Below are 22,941 nucleotides of genomic sequence, written 5' to 3' on the forward strand. Positions count from 1 at the left end.
GGGTGTTCATGCAGTGGTTCTTGAAAAAAGAGGTGAAAGACGAGATGGAGGAGAGGAACATCATGATGAATATGGGCTCATGGTTGGACCCGACCCCACTGTTCCCGATGATAAGGATGGTAGTCTTGCTGAAATCCATGCACTTGATGCTACAAATGCGAAGCAACACGGACGGGCTGCTCATAGTGAAACTCCAAAAACCAATGAAACAAGTGGGAGTAGCGATTGCATGGGAAGAGGGAAACGCGAGAAACGGCCCGCGCGAGGCCGAACTGACCTTGTGGCCTCACCGGCACCTGTGGACGTGCAGCAAAACCGGCAACGAAGTCGATCCTTGGGCTCCCGAAAACGAGGGAGTATTAAGGAGGATCATGGGGCTGCCATCTTTGTTTAAAGGAATGATAGTATATCCTTTTTTGAACGTGAGGGGTTTGGGCCGGCCCTCCTTTATGAGTAACTTCAAGTTGTTGGTCCAACAACACATGCCATCCTTGGTAATTCTGGTGGAGACGTGGGTTAATAGAGCTAGGACTGCGGAGATAGTGGCAAGCCTGGGTTGGGACTCTTGGTTCTTAGTGGAACCTCTGGGGTTCACTGGAGGCATTCTCCTCATGTGGAACTCATTCATACTCGAGTTTTCTGCACTTGGAGAAGGAGCCCAAAGTGTGCATGGCGTGGTTGAGGTACGTAACCCGAAGTCTTCCTTTATCTTTTCCGCAATATATGCTAGTCCTAAGTTTCATATGCGAAAATGTTTGTGGGAAAATCTTAAAAATGTGGCTAGGAATGTAAATGAACCTTGGTTAGTGTTAGGTGACTTTAATGAGATTTTTAACCAAAGTGAAAAGCTAGGGGGTAATAAAATCTCTCTTACTCGTTCGAATTTGTTTGCTAGCACTATGGATGAATGCAATTTGCTTGACATTGGTTTTAATGGCCCAAAATTCACATGGACTAATAAAAGGAAAACAAACCCAATTTATGAGAGGCTAGATAGGGGGTGGGCAAATGTAGAATGGTTTACAAAATAACCTGATTTCAAGTTGTTGCACCTCCCTAGAGTAACATCGGACCACTGCCCCGTCCTTCTTAGCCTGGATAATAAAACTCCAGTTATTGGAGAAAAACCCTTTAGGTTCGAACCTATGTGGACCCTTGACCATAGATTCCTAGGGATTGTTGACCAAGCTTGGCATAGAGGGAGGGAAACTTTACACGATAAGATTGATTTCACTAGGGATGCCTTGAAGGATTGGAATAAAAACGTTTTCGGTAATGTGTATGTGCGTAAGAGGAACATGCTTGCTAGACTTAAAGGGGTCCAATCTTACCTTCAAGACAAACCTTACTCTACTTTTCACCAGAACCTTGAGTGTTCTTTACAGAATGAGTTACTGGACATCCTTGACCAAGAAGAGTTGCTTTGGCGTGCAAAAAGTAGGATGGACCGGATTACAGAGGGGGACAGAAACACGAACTATTTCCATAGAAGTGTGACCATTAGGAGGGCTTCTAATAGGATCCTGACTCTTAGGGACGATGTGGGCTTGGAGATGCATGACCATGAATAGATTAAAAATCATATCCAAGACTTTTATAAGCACCTATACACTTCTGACCATACCTCTTGCATCATGGAGTCTAGAGGTAGCGACCCTGCTCACATGGCCAATTTGAGTCACCCGCCTTCCAATGAGGAAATTAGACAAGCATTGTTCAGCATGAAACCCTTGAAAGCCCCAGGCCCTGATGGTTTTCACCCGCTATTTTTTCAAAAATCGTGGGACATCATCGAGATGGACCTGTGCAATACTGTTCAAAACTGGTATAGGCTTGGGGCTATCCCTGAGCACCTATGCCAGGCCTTGATATGTTTGATCCCAAAACAACCATCACCGGAAACAATAAAGCAATACCGCCCAATTAGCCTGTGCAATTCCTTATACAAGCTAGTCACCAAAATCATGGTCAACAGACTTAAACCCCTAATCCCTGAATGGATATCTCCCAACCAAAACAGTTTCATCAAGGGAAGGGGGGCGGATATTAACCTTGTCGTTGCATCGGAGATCTTACACTCAATGCATAAAAAGAAAGGTAGGTGGGGTTGGTTCGTTTTGAAAATTGACCTTGAGAAAGCTTATGACAGAGTTGAATGGAACTTTGTTCGATCGTGCCTTATCTCTTGTAACCTTGACCCTCTTTCTATCAAACTTATTATGAACTGCGTATCCCAAGCTTCTTCCTCGGTACTGATTAATGGGCGGAAAACGGAGGCCTTTAACCATTCAAGGGGGCTCAGGCAGGGAGACCCCATGTCGCCCTATCTCTTTAACATATGCCTAGACACGCTCTCAAAGGCTATTCATTCGGCCTGTGACAGAAATGAGTGGGTCCCGTTCTGGGTAGGGAGGAAGAAGGTACCCATTTCTCATCTGCTCTTCGCTAATGATCTCCTATTGTTTGGCCGGGTAGATGAGAACACGGCCTTTTCGGTCCGGGAAACACTGAAAATCTTTTGCCATGTATCAGGGCAGAAAATCAACGAATTAAAAAGCAAACTCATCTTTTCCCCTAACACTCCGGAGGAGTGTAAGGATCTCTTTCAAACAACAATCAATGTGAGAGAAAACGAAAACTTGGGAACCTACCTAGGCCTTCCATTGACACATAAACGACCTTCCAGGGCCCAGGTGCAGTTTGTGGTAGATAAAGTCAGGTCCAAGCTAGCAAGCTGGAAAACCAGGTTCCTCTCTAAAGCGGGCCGACTGTGTTTGATTAACTCAACTCTTTCCACGATTCCTGCCTATTACATGCAGGCAACCTTTTTACCATCCTCAATCTTAAAAGACCTTGACACAGTGAGCAACAATTTTCTGTGGGGGGATACCTGTGAAAAGAAAAAAAATCCACCTAGTGGGTAAAGATCAAACGTTCCAGCCGAAAAACCGAGGGGGTTTAGGAATTAGAAGTCAAGAGAAAACAAACTGTGCTTATATGGCAAAGTTTGGGTGGAAAGTATCCCAAGCCCCTTCCAATCTAGCTCAAGAATGCATCAAGTCAAAGTATGTTCAGGACCACCGTGTCACAAAATTCTCCAATGGGTCTACCACATGGAGGAACATAGGGAGGGGGTGGCACCTCCTCCAAGAGAATTGTATGTGGAACCTAAGAAATGGGGAAAACATCCATGTATGGGAAGACAATTGGCTAGGGGTGGGGACCCTTAGATCGCTGATTAGCGGCCCACTCCAGAGAGGGGAAGTAGATTTGAAGGTGAACAAACTTGGTAGGGGGGGAAATTGGGACCTGAGGGAACTCTCCTTTCACCTGCCTCAGGCCATCCTTAACCGAATACTTAGTATGCCTCCGCCCCATGAAGAGTCACACAGTGACATTCTTACCCCATCGTTTATGGTAAATGGGGCCTTTTCGCTTGCCCAAGCCTATGATGCTCAATTACCCACCCCTTGGACCAACCTAGACTGGATTTGGAAAAATAACATGGAACCTAAATTGAAATTCTTTTTCTGGCTACTGTGGAAGGATCGCATCCCCCACATGAAACTTCTACACATAAGAAACATTGTGCCTAATTCCCAGTGTCCTAGATGCTACACCATAGGTGAGGATTCCTCACATGTTATCCGCGACTGTAGTCACTCGAGGGGGGTTTGGGATATGGGGGCCCCGCAATGCCCGAGGGGGTTATCTTTCACTGAATGGCTAAAGTTCAACCTAGGAAGTAAGGATAGTTTTAAGGGAGTGGGTTGGGCAGTCATTTTTCCATACCTTTGCCATGAGATTTGGAAGGACCGTACTAATGTTAGCCTAAAAAACCAAAAGCCGGCTCAACCAAATACCATCATTCAACGTGCTCTTACCCTTGCTAGGCTTCGAACTAAGGGAGGGACCTATACTAGGCAGGAGGGCGGGTCAAGTACCCCTATCACCCGAGAGGTAGTAGATATTGCCATATATGTTGATGCATCCTTTGTGAGTATCCAGGAGCCTGTTGGGCTCGGAGGGGTTATTCGGAATAGGAAGGGGGATTGGGAGGTAGGTTTTAGCCAGTGTACATTTGCTAGAGATAATAGTCTTGCGGAATTAAGGGCCATTAAACTGGGTCTCCAAATTGCTAAAGAACGAAACATCCATACGGCTACCTTATTTTCGGATTGTGTACGAATGATTAACCTCCTTAGTAATACTGATGGTTATGCTGACAATTATTGGAGTGATTTATGTGAATGCAGAAAGCTGTGGAAGGATCTTCCGGGAGTGAAGATTAAACATTGTAGCCGAACTCTTAACATGGTTGCAGATGGGCTCGCTAAAGTGTGTCGAAGTAATGCGGATAGTATGAATGTAACTAGGATTTTCCCCACCCCCCTAGTTATATTTTGAACAATTTCCTTGCGGATTGTAAAACTTTCATGACTTAGTCTCTATATGTTACGTTTGTTCACCAAAAAAAAAAAAAAAGTGGTTGAGGTTGAAGGAGGAGATAGAATGAATGGAAAAATCTGATTTTCTTGGTGAAATTAGCAAGGAGATTAGTTAGATTAGAAATTTGATTGATGTTGGATGAGTATACTAATTGTTGGTTTAAGTTTTATGATAAGGGTACTTTGGTCTTTTTATTGAATTTTTTTTACTAAATAAGGATAGTTTGTAACTTGTTTCACATAATTTTAACATCCCTTTATAGTTATTGTTGCAGATAAAAACTACGGAGGTAGTATAAAACTATATTAGCCATTCAAATGAAAAATCTGCAGTATAATATTTATGTTGAAAAAACAATTAAAAAAAATACAAACTACACATTTTCAATATCTAAAAAACTTGTAATTGAACAACCATATTAAACAAAGCACCACAACGCATAAATACATATATTTTGGTTCTGATACAAAATTAATAAAGGAATATTTTCATTGTGTTATATAGAATGGACATACAAGATACAAGATACAAAACTTTATTTTTATTAGGTAGTTTTTCACAAAATTTTTGATTTTAATAGGTACTTTTTTCCAAAAAATTAAATATTGATTACTTTAGAGTTTAGATTGACTCATTAAGCCTCATTATTTATGGTCTTCAGGAAACTCCCATTGCCTCTTCCTACCAGCTCATTCTGAAACTAAAGAGATTTTGTTTATAAAACCTTAGTTTTATTGCAAACCATGAGAAAAAACGACTTAGATGATGAAAACAAGAACCTACTCCCAAAGCTCTTATGGCAAAGCTCTTGCCATGGATAATTTGTTGCATAATAGCCATAAAAGCGAAGTAGCTGAAAGGTGAAGATTAATAGCAAAAGCAAGTTTAAATAATATTTTTTTTAACAACAACAACAACGCCCCAATGCACATGTAAATTATTGTTCATAAACCACCTTTCCCACTCTTAAAAGGGTAGGATGATGCATAGTTTATAGTACTACGTACATCTTTTTTAAGTTGATATCCTTGCAACTATACAAACGTTGTTCAGTCCGCCTTTTTACGATCTCCAAACCATCATATTATTGTTTTTATTAGTAACTGATAACATCTGCAACATAAGAAAGACTTAAACAACACATTTGAGTATGGAGGTATTATCACTAGTCTAAACAAAAACTAATAAGAACAGTAGAGGAAAATAGAATCAGATAAAATAAATTGACAAAAATTTAGAAGTTTGCAAATTAATAACTATCATCAATGTTAAAAGGCATAGCACCTAAGGATTGCATCTACCAACTCCATATATCCGCTAAATTAGATAAGTAAGGTAAAAATAAGATAAAAGTCATAAAACTAATTCTAGAACCAAAATTATCCTTTTATGCATCAATCTGATTTATATTGCCTCTCTTTTTGACTCTAACTATTTGACCTTCACTGGAGCAAATGGAATCATTGGATGTCCTTCTATAATACCCTCAGGGGTGTTTGTTTAGGGGGATTAGGGGTGGGAATGGATATTATATCCCCATGGGTATATATCCCATGTTTGTTTGAGGATATCTAAATTTCATGTGAAGGGAATGGGATTAAACCCCTCTTATCCCACCAAAATAAGACATGGGAGGGCAGTATTAAGGAGGGGATTATTTCTAGTTATGTTAAAAGACGAATTTACCCTTCATTAAAATATACTTCACCAATATTGTTTGCTCTTCTTTTACTATCCTTTATTAAAATGGGTAAATTTGTAATTTAGCAATATATTCCCTACTTAAGTACCTCATACCAAACATGGGATAATAATATTCCCAACATAATCCCACTAACATACCAAACAAGGGATTGGGATATATTTAATGAATTCCCACCTTCTAACTCCCATTCCCAATCCCATCCTCTAATCCCCAAACTCCCAATCCCTCATACCAAACGCCCCGTCAGATTCACCAAACTCAGTAACAAACCAACTCATGGAGCCCGTCACAATGGGTTTTCCTTCACAATTCTTCAAAAAACCTCAAGGATTAGATAACACCTACAGGAATTACACCCCTTAGCATAGCAAACAACGGAAAATGAGAGAAAAGGAAAACTAATTTTCATGGAAAATATTTTACACCCTACAAACGGAACATGAATCCAACTGATTGTAACTGACTTGAAAATAAGATGGAGAGAACAGGCTAGGAATAATAATCCATTTATATGATAATATTTAGAATTCTAACAGAATCATCGATGTACAATAAGCTATTACTATTCTCATATGCATATTTATGTCAATGTATAAGTTCTTACTTTTTAATTGTTTGAAATTGCTTTAGTTAGATTAGTTTCATTTTCAATCAAAAATATCTCTTTTAAGCATATTATTTTGGAAAATATTTTATGTGTACATTATATCTTATTATAAATTAAACAATCTTAAGTTTCCTTATTAGTTATTACACATAAATATAGATCAAGAAAGAATTGAATATTTTATAGTTAGCATTTTTTTAATAAGTAAAGGGTAGAACAGTAATTTTACAAGACGACACCGTAGCTCATCACTTTGCTTATATAATAGAGATAAACTCATCAATTTATGTTACATTTTCGGGTGTTATGCATAAAAAAAAAATGAGTTTTGCTATTTGATGCCATAAATTTTTTTACTAACGCCCTAAATACATTGTATTCTTAAACGGTATTAGTACTTTACCTTTTGTGTTCCTTACTCGCATATAGTTTTAACTCTTAAACTACATAGGTATATAGCCTATATGCGAGTAACACTCCAAAAAAGCTCACGGTGCCGGTGCCCAACTCATAAGCAAATTGAATTTCTTTAGAACCTCTGGAATCTGGAACCTCTCATATGTCATACGCAAAGTTCGAATTGCAGTCTGCAGAAGCTCGTTCCAGGTTCTTGTTTTGTTCCTTAGATGAATCTACTTGTTTTGTTGCGGATTTTTTTGAGATCTACTTCATGTGATTATTCATGCGATTGGTTTTATGCTATTTGTTTCATGAATTCAACTTATTTTTTCTTTCTCATACATGCTATCTCATGTTTTTAGTGATAATTTACATGTTATAAACTTATGACTCGAGTTTCTGGTTTAACTTCTTATCTCATCTTTGTTTCATGGAAGTAAATATAAGAAAATTTATGTTACAATTTGTAGATGCGCATATTTGTGTTCACTTGTTCTTGTTTAATTTCATGAGATTAATTTTTCAAGTGTTGTGGCTGGAAATCAGTAATGAATGACCTGTCATCCCCGGGCCCAGGGCGGCCGCCCCTCTTGCCCTGGCTCAGGGACGGGCCTGTTGCTGCGGCTGAGGTATTTTATTATTATTATTATTATTATTATTATTATTATTATTATTATTTCTGTTAGTTTATAGACTTGTTAATTTTTTTTAATGGAATTTGGAGATATGATTAGAAGTAGTTTTATGAATGAAAATACAATTGAAGAAGTAAAGAAGTGATGAACTTTTGTTAGATGTGAAATTGTGAAGTGTGATTGTCATTGGGTGAACTCAGAACTGTGGAACTCATGAATGGAATTTGGAGTATTAATTTATAGACTTATGTTAGATGTGAAGTGATATTTTGAATTGAAATAAGAAATTATGAAAATGAAAATTTAAATGTTATGTAATTATGAAATATGGAGATTGAGATTACTTGAATTGAGATTAGAGATTAGAAATTGTGAAATTGAAATAGAGGTTGTGAATTGAAATTAGTTGAATTTGGAAATAGATGTTGTGAAATGTAATTTGAAACAAGGGAATTTGGAATTAATATCTAATTATATGTTTACTTTATACTAGATTTGGAAGATGAAAAACAAAAGTTTAGAATCTTTTTGGAAGAGAGGTGGAGGAAAATCATAGAAGTCTTCAACTTCATCGTTTTAAATTAGTTTTAATTTGAATCATTAATTGATATTGGCATTGTATTTTGATTTGATTTGATTTGAATTTTTAGCCGTAAATCAACTCAAGTATTGTATTTTGTTTTATTTGATTTTTTCTCATATGTACCCCCATCCCGTAATTCCTGGATACCTCACTGCCCTAAGCCATAGTTGATTTGAGTATTTGACCCTTGTGACGACGATGATGAATCTATGGTGGTTGTGGCCTATGTGATGGCCTTTCCGTGGTGATGGAGCTGCCATAGATGGGGCTGGCCTTGGATGGATGGTCTAAGATGGCAAGGGAGGGGGAATGGATAGGGAGATTTTTTTAAAGAATCATAGCCCTTGTTATTTCAAACTCTAATCTAAATCCGTATAATGTGTGTTTATCACTACCTACTACAACATTGAACAAACTCGAATTGTGCATAATTGGACAAGGTTAACTCGGTTTGGCCACGAATATCATCTATCAATTATTCGAAGACCGCGGCCTCAACCTTGGTTTTAAAATTGACAATATATAGATATTATTGGTATTTGGTTGTATGGATTGCAAATCATAAATTAGAACTCAGGCATCGAAAATCATATGTGTAGACTGTAGTTTCAAATTATATGATTTCTGTGTAACAAACGTCTCTATCTTACTTTTGCTTGATACTAATGTAATGGTCTCGCGCTAACAATAAAAATGTGGTGCACAATCAGTTACCAGCTAAAATATATACCGCCAATATAGCGTTTTTCCTTTTCATGATATTGTTGTTCATTTGCTCTTTCATGTTTATGATTCGATCTTATTATTATGTATTGCAAACAGGCAGCTTCTTAGGAAGTGATAGTTTTCAAGCATTCGGGATGAAGATTGATAGGGAAAAACAGAACTCAATAACAAGTAACTTAGGTAGTCTTGCTCGGAGGTGCATATTTGGTGTTCTTTCTGTAGGACCAATCCCTGATCATATTGCTTTCATTATGGATGGAAATCGAAGATATTCCAAGAAATACAATTTCGAAGAAGGGACCGGCCATAAGTTAGGATTTAGTGCTCTCACATCGATGCTTAAGTATTGTTATGAGCTTGAGGTTAAATACGTAACTGTATACGCCTTTAGTATTGATAATTTCAAAAGACGCCCTGAGGAAGTTAAATCTTTGATGGAGCTTATACAAGAGAAGATAGAATGGTTGGTCAAAGAAGATAGCATTGTTAATCAATATGGAGTTAGAGTTCATTTTGTTGGGGACTTAAAGCTTCTAGATGACTCTGTAAGGTTTGCTGCTGAAAAAGCTATGGCAGCTACTGCAGGTAACTCCAAAGCGGTGCTTTCGATTTGTATCGCTTACACTTCTACCAACGAGATTGTCAATGCTGTTCAACAATCTTGTGAAGAAAAATGGGATGAGCTTAAAATACTAGATTCATGTGGTGCTGCATATGGTTTAACTAATTATGCTGGTGATGGGGACACGAAAGATAAAAACTTTGTTGGTTTGATGGATATCGACAAACATATGTTTATGAAAGTTGCTCCGAGTCCTGATATTGTGGTCAGAACATCTGGTGAAAATCGTTTGAGCAATTTTCTTCTGTGGCAGAGTACACACTCCATTATTTGTAGCCCCTCCGTGCTTTGGCCTGAGATCGGTCTGCGCCATTTAGTTTGGGCTGTCTTGAACTTCCAAAGGAAACAATCTTGTTCAGGAAAGAAAATGAAGTAACAACACTAATGTTGTTTAACTGAGTTTCTTGAGAAATGGATCTCACGTTCTCCAAAAGTCTTTTGTGCACAGTGCACTTGTTTTTGAGTTCATTTTGGGACATCCAGGTATATATGGTGTTTGATAGACGATAGTTTCGAAGTAAACCAATTGGTGGTAGCTGGAATTCATGAAGACGAGTGAACGATATACTCACCATATTGATGTAGTGATAAACATAGCTTCATGTGACATAATTAGTTTTGTGAAACCATGGTTGCAGATTTGCACCTTTGTCACTTTTTTCTTGGTTAAAACTAATATTTAGAAACTGTTGTATTTCATGTTACTAGACCACGAAATTGTTGTGCATAGTTTTTGTACCATCGTTTACCACCATTAATTGTCAAATATATGGTGGAGCTGTATACTCGAGGGTTATATCAAAATTTAACTTTGGTGATGATGCACCATTATGAGAAGTGTTGTCTAGAATTGAAATTTTGTCTGATATTTTTGGAATTAAAGCACCAGGTATTGATTAATTTGATCCATTCTTAGAGACTGAGCTAGAGGTTTGTATAGTTTGTAATCATTCTCTTTTAGACATATCTAGAATGCCGATCGATACATTCACCCTTCGGCGGCACTGGGAAGACTATCCACTAGAAATTTATAATAAAAAATAGTTAATTATGTTAAGTTGGATTTTACGAATTATCAATGTTAATCTGTAGTGGGTAGATTACCTATCGTTAAAAAAAGAATCCATCTAGAAAATGGTTAGTACTTATAAGCAAATGGTAAGAATGTTAGTATGTGAACAATATACATTAATGCATAATATTGATTTTTTTAAGGTAATATCAAACCTCATTTTTCTCTCTCCACCAACCCTGGATCTCGAACCAGGGCTTTAGGATATTAACTCCTAAGCCGCTAATGACACAGAGGGTTAGTTAACTATCAATATTTTCAACTACTTTCTCCGTCTCATAATATAGTACTTGTTTTTTTTTTACACGGTCTCCAAGATAAACATTTGACCGATAATACCTATAATTTCTTATTGACAAAAAATATAAAAAGTTGATATTATTAAACTAAACATTGAGGCGATTCTCAATAGAATAAAAAAACATATTCAAAAATATAAAAAGTTTATCAATATGTTTTTTTATATATATACAAATGAGAATATTTGGTCAAAGATTATAAAATTTGAACTCAAGAGAGAGAACGAGCACTATATTATGGGACGGAGAGAATATATATATTTAAGGGAAAATCTCATTGATAACCTTGTAGTTTTTTGGTTTTCGAGTGATAACCATGTGATTTTCAAATTCTCAAAAATAACCTTATACTCTTGTTGAATTTCCAAACGTAACTTTTTTCGTGAACGATAAGAAAACAAAGGGAGCATTACCAAGCTTAGTCAACTAAGTAATTGCTTCAAGCAAACATAAATTTCAAAGATGATAAATTGAGATTTCCTTTATTAACATTGTTTTTGTCAATAAATTGGCTTGTTTTTGACTGAATGGATTGTAAATTCAGTATTTTCTGAATCAATTCTGCTAACAAATTAATAATTTGGCAGTCATCGTGTTATTACCGAAGTGTCAAATAATCGTGCATGATAATATATAAAATTCTATAAATGTAAGACTATTACTCTAAATTCTAATAGAAGTATTTGTGATGATTGTATAGAAACTTGGGCCTGAAAGACTGAAACTAGTCCACCCATTGGAATTTCATGCGTGTGTTCCTCATCTTTTATTCTAAATTCTTACTTCCTAGTAAGTAGTATCATCATCATCACTTTAAAACAAGGTATATTAGTCTATTATTATTTGACCTAAGTTTTGTTTGATATAAGTAAAATTTTCTCTCCATTTTTCGAGTATAGTAATGCTTGAATTTCACATTTGTCAATACGTTACTTTTATTATCTATCTGTTAAAATTATATGAAATTGATAAGAAAATGGATTTTTTTTTTTTAATAATGAATACTATTTTGCTTGATTGAAGAGAATATTTCACAAATGATCTAGGTGACAAAAACTTTTGAAGAGATTTCCTCAAGTGTGTTGATGTTGGCGAATTTAATTGGTAACATCTTGTGTAGGAGGTATCCAAAATTTGGTATTGAACCTCGTCTTTGTACTTTGTTTACTCTTTGAACACCTAACAAAAAAGAGAGATTTACATATGTAATGTTTGATTTTTGTTCCACAATAAATGATCAATTGTGCAAGTTAATCTATATAAAAACTAGTGAAAATATGAGAATACTAAATAAGCAATTTATAACCTAACACATGACTTTTATACCTATTCCAAGTTTATGTTTGTCTAAATTTGACTTTTTATTAGGCTTAAATTTTAAACTTTAATCGTGATTGTTCGTAAATTTTAATTTCGCAATGCTGTAAATTTTTCAAACAAAAAATTACCTGCTTTCTTTTTGGGTTCCAAACTTCACAATTTTTGACCAAAATTTCTTTATATATATATATATATATATATATATATATATATATATATATATATATATATATATATTATATATATATATATATATATATATATATATAAATTCATGTAGGATCTTGTTAGATTCGCCTTATAATATTCATAATATCAACTTTTTATATTTTATTAATACGAAAATGAAAATATCGAAAGTCAAAGGTACATCTTGAAAACTGCGCAAAAGAAAACAGACTAATATTATGAGATGAAAAGAGTACTAAATTTTTTTTTATTTTTGATATAATAGAAAATATATAATATAATATAACAAAACGTTGAAGAAAATGTACTTGAAGCTATTTTCTAGAATACAGGGACCATATAAGTTTAGACAATCCAAAAAATAATTTAATGGCTACAATACAACAGAAGAGACACATGAGTTGATCTTGGACTTCAACAAGTATCATTGACTCTGTCATGAATGATACTTTGTTTTCAAGGGTTCATCTTTTACACTTGGACCGTTTGACTTTGAGAATTTTTTTATTCGAAAACACTAGTTTGTTCTTTTGATCTGTCATGTGATAGAAATCACTCTATATAATTAATCACCATAAATAGATCTTAGATGCCCATATCGTCACTAGCATCAATAAAAAAACCTTCAGGCTTGTTATCCAGGAACTTGTTCAGAAATATCGTAATAAAAAGAACATAGGAGTTTGTCGCTAGGTATTTGACCAAATAGGATCGTCCAGTTCCTATAGAACCTATCACTAAAATACCTCTAGAGGGGGATAGGGCTAAGCGGAGCGAAAAGGGTTTTCCATGAGATGGGAAATGAAAACTATTAGCCTCACACGAGTCCGGACTATATAAGAATATTTTTTTTATTAATATTATACCTTAAAATGATAAAAACTAAATATCACTTGATTGAGTGGTTACAACTTTAATACTTAAATTTGAAGTCACAATCATGGGATTTTTTTAATATATTATTCCCTTCGTCCCATTTTGTAGTTCTCGTTTCATTTTGGATAGGGGAATTAAGAAAACAATTATTATGATATACTTGCATACATTAAGAAAATGAAAAAGAAAGGGAGTGGAAAGACGGCTCTCCAAATACTGACAATACTACTGTTACTCCTTCGTTGAACGAAATTGCTACGATGAACGCCGTTGTTCCGGCCGTAAAGAATGAGAATATTAAATGGCCGGGCATGTGAAAAGAGGAGAGAGAGAGTAAAAAATTATTTTTGTTATACCTAATCAATGAGATTGAAAGAATATTAAATGAGTGTGTCAAAAATCCATGTGAAAATGTGAAAAGAAAGTATAAAAAACGATGTTTTAAAATGAAAATGAGATAAATAGGAACAACATTTTGGAGCACCAAAAATATAATACGAAAACTATAAAATGGGACGGAGGGAGTAGTATAGATAGATTTTAGTGATCAAGACTCAAGAGTGTATATTAGAAAGGTAAGAAAAGTAGTAACTAGTAAGCATCTTTGTGGCGAGAAAGCATGACCATGTTCATAGGTACGTAATTAAGCTGTGCTTCTCATCATTGCACAACGCTTTTGAAAATGTAGGCCATGATGATGTGTGAGGATTAATTGTCAATTGAACACATAATTTTCGTTTACAACCTATAATCTTCTCTAGCTTTAATATGACTAAATATTTGAAACTAGGCTCTAGTCTGCTTCACCTGATCAAAATTGAATTTACGCTCTTTTGACCAATTATTCCTGACAAAAAAAATTATTTACCAAATACCTCAGTTTTTTTTTTTTTCAAAATTCACCAGATACCCCTAACTTTTAAAAAAATTCACCAGATACCCCAAATTTTTAAAAAAATGACAAATAATACCCTTAATTACTAACGCGGTTAATTTCATTAGTCATTAGTGTTAATTAACCATAAAAAACTAGGGAAAATTCCTCATGTACCCCTGAGGTTTAGCGTAATTCCCAAATTACCCCCCACATTTGGAAAATTCCTCAGATACCCTTGAGGTTTGTGTTTGTGCTCAAGATACCCTTACTATGGATGGAAACCTAACACCGTTAGGTTTTCCTCTCCTTCTCCCCAATTTTCGTTTTCTCTCTCCACCCATCATCCTCCATTGATGAACATGGAAGCTTTCTCTCTCCTCCCATCCCACTCTAAAGCCCTAACCACTCAACCCCACTACCTCCCCTTCCCCCCACCCCTCCCTACCCCGCACCCCTCCTCCCCACCCTCCCACAACCCCAGCAGCCCCCTCCCCCACTAGATTAGCCCCACCCCGCAACCTGCCCCCCACCCCGTCGCAAGAACCCCACCCTCCCCACCCTACCCCGTCCAAATCGACGCCCAGACCCCTGTCGAAATCGACCCCACCCCTTCCCCACCTAGTCGAAATCGATGCCTAGTCGAAAAACACAGGAGAGAGAGATTGCGAAAATGGTGGCTGCGGATGGCAGAGTGGAGGGCTGCGGGGGAGGGGTGGGGGGAAGGGGAGGTGGTGGGGGTTGGGTGGTTAGGGCTTTAGAATGGGTTGGGAGGAGAGAGAAAGCTTCCATGTTCATCAATGGAGGATGATGGGTGGAGAGAGAAAAAGAAAATTGGGGAGAAAGAGAGGAAAACCTAACAGCGTTAGGTTTCCATCCATAGTAAGGGTATCTTGAGCATAAACACAAACCTCAGGGGTATCTGAGGAATTCCCCAAATGTGGGGGGTATTTTGGGAATTACGCCAAACCTCAGGGGTACCTGAGGAATTTTCCCAAAAAACTATAATTAACCTAAAAATACGAAAAACCAATCCTAACCTAACCCCCTCTCTATCTCTCCTAACCCACCACCCCCCAACAACCCCAGCCCCACCAGCTACAGCCCCCTGCCACCCAGCCCCCCTCCCCTCTCCTTCCCCTGCAATCGTGTAGCTCCCTCCCCTTCCCTACCAGTCACGCCGCCCCCTACCCTCCCCTTCCCCCACAACCATCGCGCAATCCCCCTCCCCGTCCCTTCGCGCACGCACCTTTCAGTCGATTTTTTTTTCATTTCAGAGGGGGTTGGCGGCGTTTGCGGGGGAAGGGGAGGGGAGGGGAGGGGTTGGGCGGCATTTGTGGGGGAAGGGGAGGGGGTTGTGCGGCGGTTGCAAGGGAAGGGGAGAGGGCTGCGAGGGGGTGGGGAAGAGGGAGAGGGTGGGGAAAGGGGGATGGGGTGCTGGGTGTGGTAGGGGAAGAGGTGGGGTGGGGGAAGGGTGGTGGGTGGGTGTGTGGGTGGTGGGGGAAGGGTGGTGGGTGGGTGGGTGGGTGGTGGGGGAAGAGGTGGGGTGGTGGGTTAGGGTTAATTAGGTTGACTAGGCCTAATTAGGTTGACTTAGGGCAAACTTGTAAATAAACATTAACGGTGACTAACGTCCTTCAACTTTTGGGGTATCTGGTGAATTTTTTTAAAAGTTAGGGGTATCTGGTGAATAAATTTTTTTGTCAGGGGTATTTGGTGAAAAAAACGTTGAATTTATCTATCCTGAATCAAACTTAGTTTTATTAAACTGAATTTATTTTCGTTAAACTTAACTTAATTTTATTAAACTGAACTTCTTTTTGCTAAATTGGACTTCTTTTTTTTTGCTAATTCTCTATTATTTTTGCATATATACTTTATTAATTATTATTATTACTGAACTGAACAGATTTTTGCTGAAGTACCTTGTTTTAACTTAAGTTGAATTTTGAATTCGTTTGACAAACAAATCAACTGGTCTAATTTTTGTTGAACTACATTTATTTTTACTCAACCGGACTTATTTGAAGGTGAACATAAAAGGCATAAACCATAAGATGCCAATAAAAGGCTTATTTCGTCAATTTTCTCACGTGCATGCGAATTTCATATTTACTTTTAAAATTTACAATAATGAAATTGAAATTATATGTATACGTACTACTCCATCTATTTCTATTTGTTCTTCTTGCTTTCACTTCTTTTTATCTCTAAAAAAAATTAAAATAAGAAGAATTAAAAGAAATAGAAGGAGTATTATTACTCAATCTACAAACCAAATCTAACAAGTAACAAGTGATGATGATAGAGTAAAGGAAAATCAAGCAGGCCCACTTTACTTGCTTATTTTCTTTGCCATGTGCTCAAGATGGGTTGAGTTTTTTTCCCCTTCACATTTATTAATTGGTGGCCATGACAAAAATTCACCATTGTAGATCAATTGCAGGGTGCTATTCTTAAATAATCCATTTTTTTACGGATAATTTTTATTATATATGAGAACTGTAAAATTTCGGCGTCCACCTATCTAAATTACCCTACACTATAAAAAATATCGAATATACTAGTCTATAAATTTAAAAAGCAAAAGTAAAACAAGAAAAAATTTAAAATTTTGATAATGATTTTGCATACTTATGATGCATAAAAGGCTACTCGTTATTTGTTAACAATTAACATAGCTATGAGTGTAATTTTTTTAGGGAAATTCTACATGGTGGCCTCTTGCTTTGGATTTTTCTACTTGGTTAATAGGTCACTAAGGATAATTAGTTAAAATAGGAGGTCACTTGGTATAAAAAATTTTTTCGCCTGGCACCAAGTAGAGAAACCCAAAATAGGAGGTTACCATGTAGAATTTCCCATTTTTGTATATAGATGGACAAAATTGCCCCCCTATTCATAAGTTGATCTTGACGAAGACTTGGAAAAATATGCACAACATTGCACTCAAGTCCATGGACCGTGGTATTGTCTCCCAAGAGAAATGGCTGCCTGGGAATGACACCTGAAAATGGAAAACACAAGTTTGGTGACACTTATGACCTCAGAGCTGAAAGTTGGTACCCTAACAAAGTTCTAGAAACCCAATTTAGAATTCACTAATGATAAGTTAACAATTATAATGGATAATAAATAACTTCAAATCAATGAAATTATCTTATTTCGTTTCTTCCAAAAAAAATCAATGAAATTAAAAAAATAATGTTAGGGTTATTGGTCGGGTTAGGTTCACTTCGGGTTTGTTTTGTGTATACCTGAATAGGGTTGCATGACATCGAATTTCAAATAAATTCGGGTTTAAGTATGAAGCGGGTCTCGAGTAGGGTCTTCTTGGTCGAGTTATTCGAGTTGGGTTAGTTTTGCTACATCCACTTAGATATGGGGTGAAATAACATGATAAAAGGCTATTCTAGCAAAAAGAAAATGAATAAAGGACTAAAGTATAAATTAATACAATCAAATTAACCATTTCAAAGTTTGCAATTGATTTTCGATCTCTTAGACAAGGATGGTAATGGGGCGGGTTTGGATCGAGTCTACCTGGACCTAGACCAGTTTATTTTTTACAAACTCAGACCCGCCAAGATCCGTTGGGTCTTGAGTTTTTAGACCCAGACGCAGATCCGTGGGTCTGGCGGGTCCACGGGTCCTTACTGGATCCTTCTTAGTTTCAAGTTTTAATCACATTTTTGAATATATGTAATTGAAAATTTTCGCCCTAATATATATAGGTCCTGCATCCATGGCTAAAGCATTATCTAAACAAAATTTTAAAAATTAACTAATAAAATCTTAAAATGTTACAAGTCTTAGATTGAGTTATAACAGTAACGAGTTTACAAAATCACATGCAACTCATATAACCTTTTTAGGTAAAAAAAAAATTAATATGTAAATGGGTTTGTGGATCAAGTCTGAGTCTAGCATATGTGGACTCGGATCCGATACATGTTGGGATCCTACTCGAACCCATTAGGTCTAAAAATTTTGGACCTAGACCCTTATAAATGGGTCAGGTTTGAGTCAGATCCAGAATCCATTGCAATCTCTACTTAGACATATTGTACATCTCATCATTGAACCCTAATTTAAAGGAGACCACCCATTTAGATATATATCTAAGGATTGTGTTAATAAAGGTATGGGTGGATCAAAATGAAGTCAAAGTTAGGAATATATGGTCATAGTTAGCGGTAATAGCGGTCCTTCGGCAAGTCAATGATAATAAAGCAAGTCCATGGTGTTTTGTATTGATAGATATGAGTCAACCAATTTAAGACATTGAAAGTCTATAGCAATGCAAAGAAGTCTATCAAAGTTTTTATGAGGGTCTTCTGACATACAATAACATGACCGCATCTAATCTACTTCCTCCGTTTCTTTTTACTCGCTACACTTTTTATTATGGGAAGTTTCACATTACTTGCTACACTTCTTTTTTGGGCAATAAACTCTCTCTATCTCTCTCCCCCACATGGGTCCCATTTCTTTTTACTCTCTACCTCTCTCTTCTCCAAAAATTGCCTAGGAGTCCGTGAAATGAGAAGTGTAGCGAGTAAAAAGAAACGGAGGAAGTATGCAATATTAAGAAATCAAAGTTATTGCTTCAAGAGATGCAGTGATGCACATTATGATCTACATGTTCTTGATTGTCAAAGTGATAATTAACTAGTAATGTTCAACGAGCAAGGAGCTTCAAATGATTATATATGGAAATACCCTTGTTTAAAAATGAAGACCAAACAAAAATTATTCATGGATTTTGAGAATATTTTGAGATCGTTTATCAATTAATTGGATAAGCTATGAAGACCAACACTTTAAGAATTTTATATTTCTCTTAAGTGTGTAAAAGAAGAAAATGACTTTAATTTGCGAATCTTTTGTTGAGGGGTAGAGTCGGGATTCTGTACTTGAGGGTGCGGTTATAATTTTAGACTGATACGATTGACCGATTCAAACCTAATCTAAAATAAATGGTCTAGGGTTGAGATCTTCGAGCTATTTAAGTGAATTGGTTGACATGATATATGAACCCGTCTAATTTAAGTTTTTAACAGGTTAGTTAAGATTGAGATTTCTAACTTAAGCATGCCATACTTTAAGTTGATTAACTCACTTACATATGCGGGGGGAAATATTAATAAACCTCAACATAAAATATCATTTGCATGAAAATTTAAGCTAAAATGATAATATGGAATTATATGTAGTTTTCCTTGTTCGCCTCTCAAATACTTTGTCTAACATATGGAAAAAAAAAATAGAGCGATAAATGAAAAATATATTTTGTTTAATAAAATACACTCATAATATCACATAGGAAATGCTTAGAAGTAGAAAATGAAACAAATACCAAAAAAAATTCAATAGTGTGGGCTATGAGGTTCATCCCTACACATGTGGCACCAATAAAAACGCATGGAAAAAACAAACCATTAGGCTATCCTTCCTAATTATGATCTCCATTCAAGCTTTTTACATTTTAAGTTTTCTTTCTATTCCAATGTCTTCATAATTTTATTTTATTTGGAGGGTAAGTGTACCCCCAAAGTTCCATTTAGCTCCGCTAGTACTTGTGTATGTCAACTAATTTGATTTTAAAAAAACTTGAAAATTGGTTTTTCAAAAATTGAATTGAATGACGTGTGTATCATTACCTATCATGTGTTCCGATAGGTTAAAAGGATCAAGATTATTTAAATAGTAAACTAGTGGATAATTTGCATTTTTAAGGATGTGTTATACCCTTTTTTGTATGGTGTGTATCCTATTGACGTAGGAAGGTTAGCGGATAAGTTCGATAATGAAGTTCGACAAAAGAGCGTGAAATGATCGATTTCTACTTATCGGGCTTACGAAGTCCGATTGCTTATTATGATACCTTTCTGGAAGCGGAACGGGACAACGAGTCAAACTCACCGCTATGCCGTGACCTATAGGCTTTTTAAGCCACCCAAGTTCGTTTAAGGCCCGAAATCAGCATTTTTATTATTTTCGGATTTTATTATTTCCTTAATTTTGTATTAGGGTTTTGACTTTTAATAATATCACAGAGTTCCTACTCTTTTCTGGTGGATTTCGAATTTTCTACAGATTTATAGCTCGTAAATCTGTTCGTTCTTGATCGAGATTAGCGCTTGCTTGTCTCCATATCTTCCGACTGCGTCATTAACTCGATTCTCACTTGAATGACCTTTTTATAACAATTGAATATTAATAAAGTACTCATTGAGAAAATCAAACAATACTACACATGACTGTAAATCTTCTTATATATTGAGAAAAATTTAGAAGATTCTCTCTAATAGGGTTAATATTCCAAACCACAATATGCATAGTACTATGAATATCTACTACTAATTAATAACTCTATCTATACCAATGAATAAGTACTCGCATGAATTTTTGACGTAATTTAATAAAAATATAGAGAATCTTCTCAATTATTTCCAATATATATATATATATATATATTATATATTATATATATATATATATATATATATATATATATATATATATATATATATATATAATTGTTGATCTTTGATTCGTCTCAATGTGTATATATATTAAGAATACAAAACTATTATAATATATAATTAGAAATATCTATACTAATACATCAAAAGGCGTTCCTAAGTAAGGAACAATGCCCACATGGCGTCTTCGCTGCTATGTAATCCACATACACTAAAAAAACAATGCATTATGTAAGATTCGATCTTGAGATCACAAGCATATATACTAATGTTTTAACCACTAAATCAAGTGATACATGATATTATTATTTCAAAGTAATATATTAATAAATGAAAGATATAGTTACCTCAGGCATAACCCGGGCCTAAAAACTAATTAATGATATATAATGTGTATTATTGGCATGCAAACTAAAGAAGAGTACTTCATAAAATATTAATTAATTCATTTAAGGAGCAAATAACTCAAATTCGACCTATGCTCAAATCACAAACCTCTAAGTAATAGAATATAAACTAGCTCTTGTCCCGGGCCAACGCCCGGATTATTTACTGATATGCATTTAAAGTCTTCAAAAACAGAAATATTTTTCTTTAAATGATCCCCCCCAATACCAACATGAGCATGATAGTGTAGTTGCTTATTAGTACATTAGCATGTCAAATAAGAGGTCATAGGTTTGAGTCTTGAAACACATTTTCATGATTTAATGTCTCATTTGATTATGTAGGGGAAGGAAGAGTACATGTGACGACATAACATGTTTGTTTTGGATTATATATATATATATATATATATATATATATATATTATATTAATATATATATATAATATATATATATATTATATTAATTAATATTGGATGCTCATTTTTTTTGGTAATAATAATCTATAAAGTCAATATAATTGGTGACTTTTTTAAGGGAAACTTCTTCATAATGTGTTCCTACCATGGATTGTGTATAACTTGCTCAACCCTCATTAATGTGACTTGTTTGGTACAAAGCTTTGAAGTGTTCGTTTGATACAGACTACACAGATAATAAAGGATGTTTGGTAAAGATAACAAAATGAGTTAGGCATTTGAAGATATGAGAATATGAGATACTACATCATGAAAAAGATGCAATTTATTTGATAAAAGATATAAAAAAAACTGCGTGCTAATTACTAAATGCTAAGTATCTACGTACCATCCATCTAGTCTTTTTGTGTATCAAGAAGTTCCTCTAACACATTATCATCAACATACTCAAACTCAATTATTTCTCTTTGATCCACTTGATGTTCCCTAGACAATGATGATGAAGAAGAATTTCCACCCCTACTACCTCTTCCCAAAACATTATTTGAACTAACATCACTAGAATGATAGTGTTGTTCATTAGGGAAATTAAGTATTGCAAGGTGACCTCTTAACGCAAAGGCCGCCCTATCGTAAGCTCGAGCCGCCTCCTCGGCCGTGTCATACGTCCCTAGCCACAATCGAGCACCATTTCGCTTCGGATCACGTATCTCCGCCGCAAACTTCCCCCATGGACGCCTTCGTACACCTCTATACTTATTAGACGAAGAACTTCCTTTGTTATTATTATCACCTTCCATATATGTTTACCTTATTTTCAAGATATATATGTACTAGACGTATGTAGCTAGCTCGTTTTACAAGTTTTTTCTTCCTCGTGTAATAGTAGTGTTGTAGTATAGGTTAATTTGGTATGTGAATGCATGAATATTATTTGTAGACCAAACTTCTATCTATATATATAGTACTAGTACTAGTATGTCACATAGAAGATGGTAAATATTGCTAGTGGCGTGCTTGAAAGTGATAAATTGTTGATTTGACGGTCCAAAGTGACGGGTTGAACATGAAGATGTCTAAAGTGGGAATTTTACATTCAACATCTTGGTGTTTGAGCCATTTGTAATATAATATATATTAATAGTAGTGTTTTGCAATAAGGAATAAAAATATTTATGGACCATTCAGTTATGTATATGTAATATATGACGTAATTGTAATGTACGAGAATATGTGATGGAGAAATTTTTTATGACCATGAAGTTTTTAATTCAATTATTTTGGACTTATA

General features: G+C 35.7%; 3 protein-coding genes across 4 annotated transcripts; 2 read left to right on the forward strand and 1 right to left on the reverse strand.

Moving 5' to 3' along the window:
• Positions 1 to 2,997: 2,997 nt before the first annotated feature.
• On the forward strand, positions 2,998 to 4,407 carry LOC125497406 (uncharacterized). Its single transcript, XM_048644187.1, has one exon. The coding sequence runs from the start codon at positions 2,998 to 3,000 to the stop codon at positions 4,405 to 4,407; it is 1,410 nt and encodes a 469-aa protein (XP_048500144.1).
• A 2,800-nt stretch (positions 4,408 to 7,207) lies between these two features.
• On the forward strand, positions 7,208 to 10,563 carry LOC104894653 (dehydrodolichyl diphosphate synthase CPT3). 2 transcript variants are annotated; one of them, XM_048643915.2, is made up of 3 exons: positions 7,208 to 7,367; positions 7,707 to 7,789; positions 9,201 to 10,563. In XM_048643915.2, exon 3 carries the CDS (start codon positions 9,239 to 9,241, stop codon positions 10,100 to 10,102), a length of 864 nt encoding a protein of 287 aa, XP_048499872.1. In that variant the 5' UTR covers positions 7,208 to 7,367; positions 7,707 to 7,789; positions 9,201 to 9,238; the 3' UTR covers positions 10,103 to 10,563. The 2 variants fall into 2 exon arrangements, with proteins under 2 accessions (XP_048499872.1, XP_010679242.1); XM_010680940.4 differs by lacking the exon at positions 7,707 to 7,789.
• Positions 10,564 to 21,957: 11,394 nt separating this feature from the next.
• LOC104894654 (ethylene-responsive transcription factor ERF098) lies at positions 21,958 to 22,659 on the reverse strand. The gene has a single exon (XM_010680942.4). It carries the CDS (start codon positions 22,448 to 22,450, stop codon positions 22,046 to 22,048), a length of 405 nt encoding a protein of 134 aa, XP_010679244.1. The 5' UTR covers positions 22,451 to 22,659; the 3' UTR covers positions 21,958 to 22,045.
• Between the last annotated feature and the right edge of the window lie 282 nt (positions 22,660 to 22,941).

The sequence above is a fragment of the Beta vulgaris genome, chromosome 5 (genome assembly GCF_026745355.1).
Source record: "Beta vulgaris subsp. vulgaris cultivar EL10 chromosome 5, EL10.2, whole genome shotgun sequence".
Taxonomy (NCBI): domain Eukaryota; kingdom Viridiplantae; phylum Streptophyta; class Magnoliopsida; order Caryophyllales; family Amaranthaceae; genus Beta; species Beta vulgaris.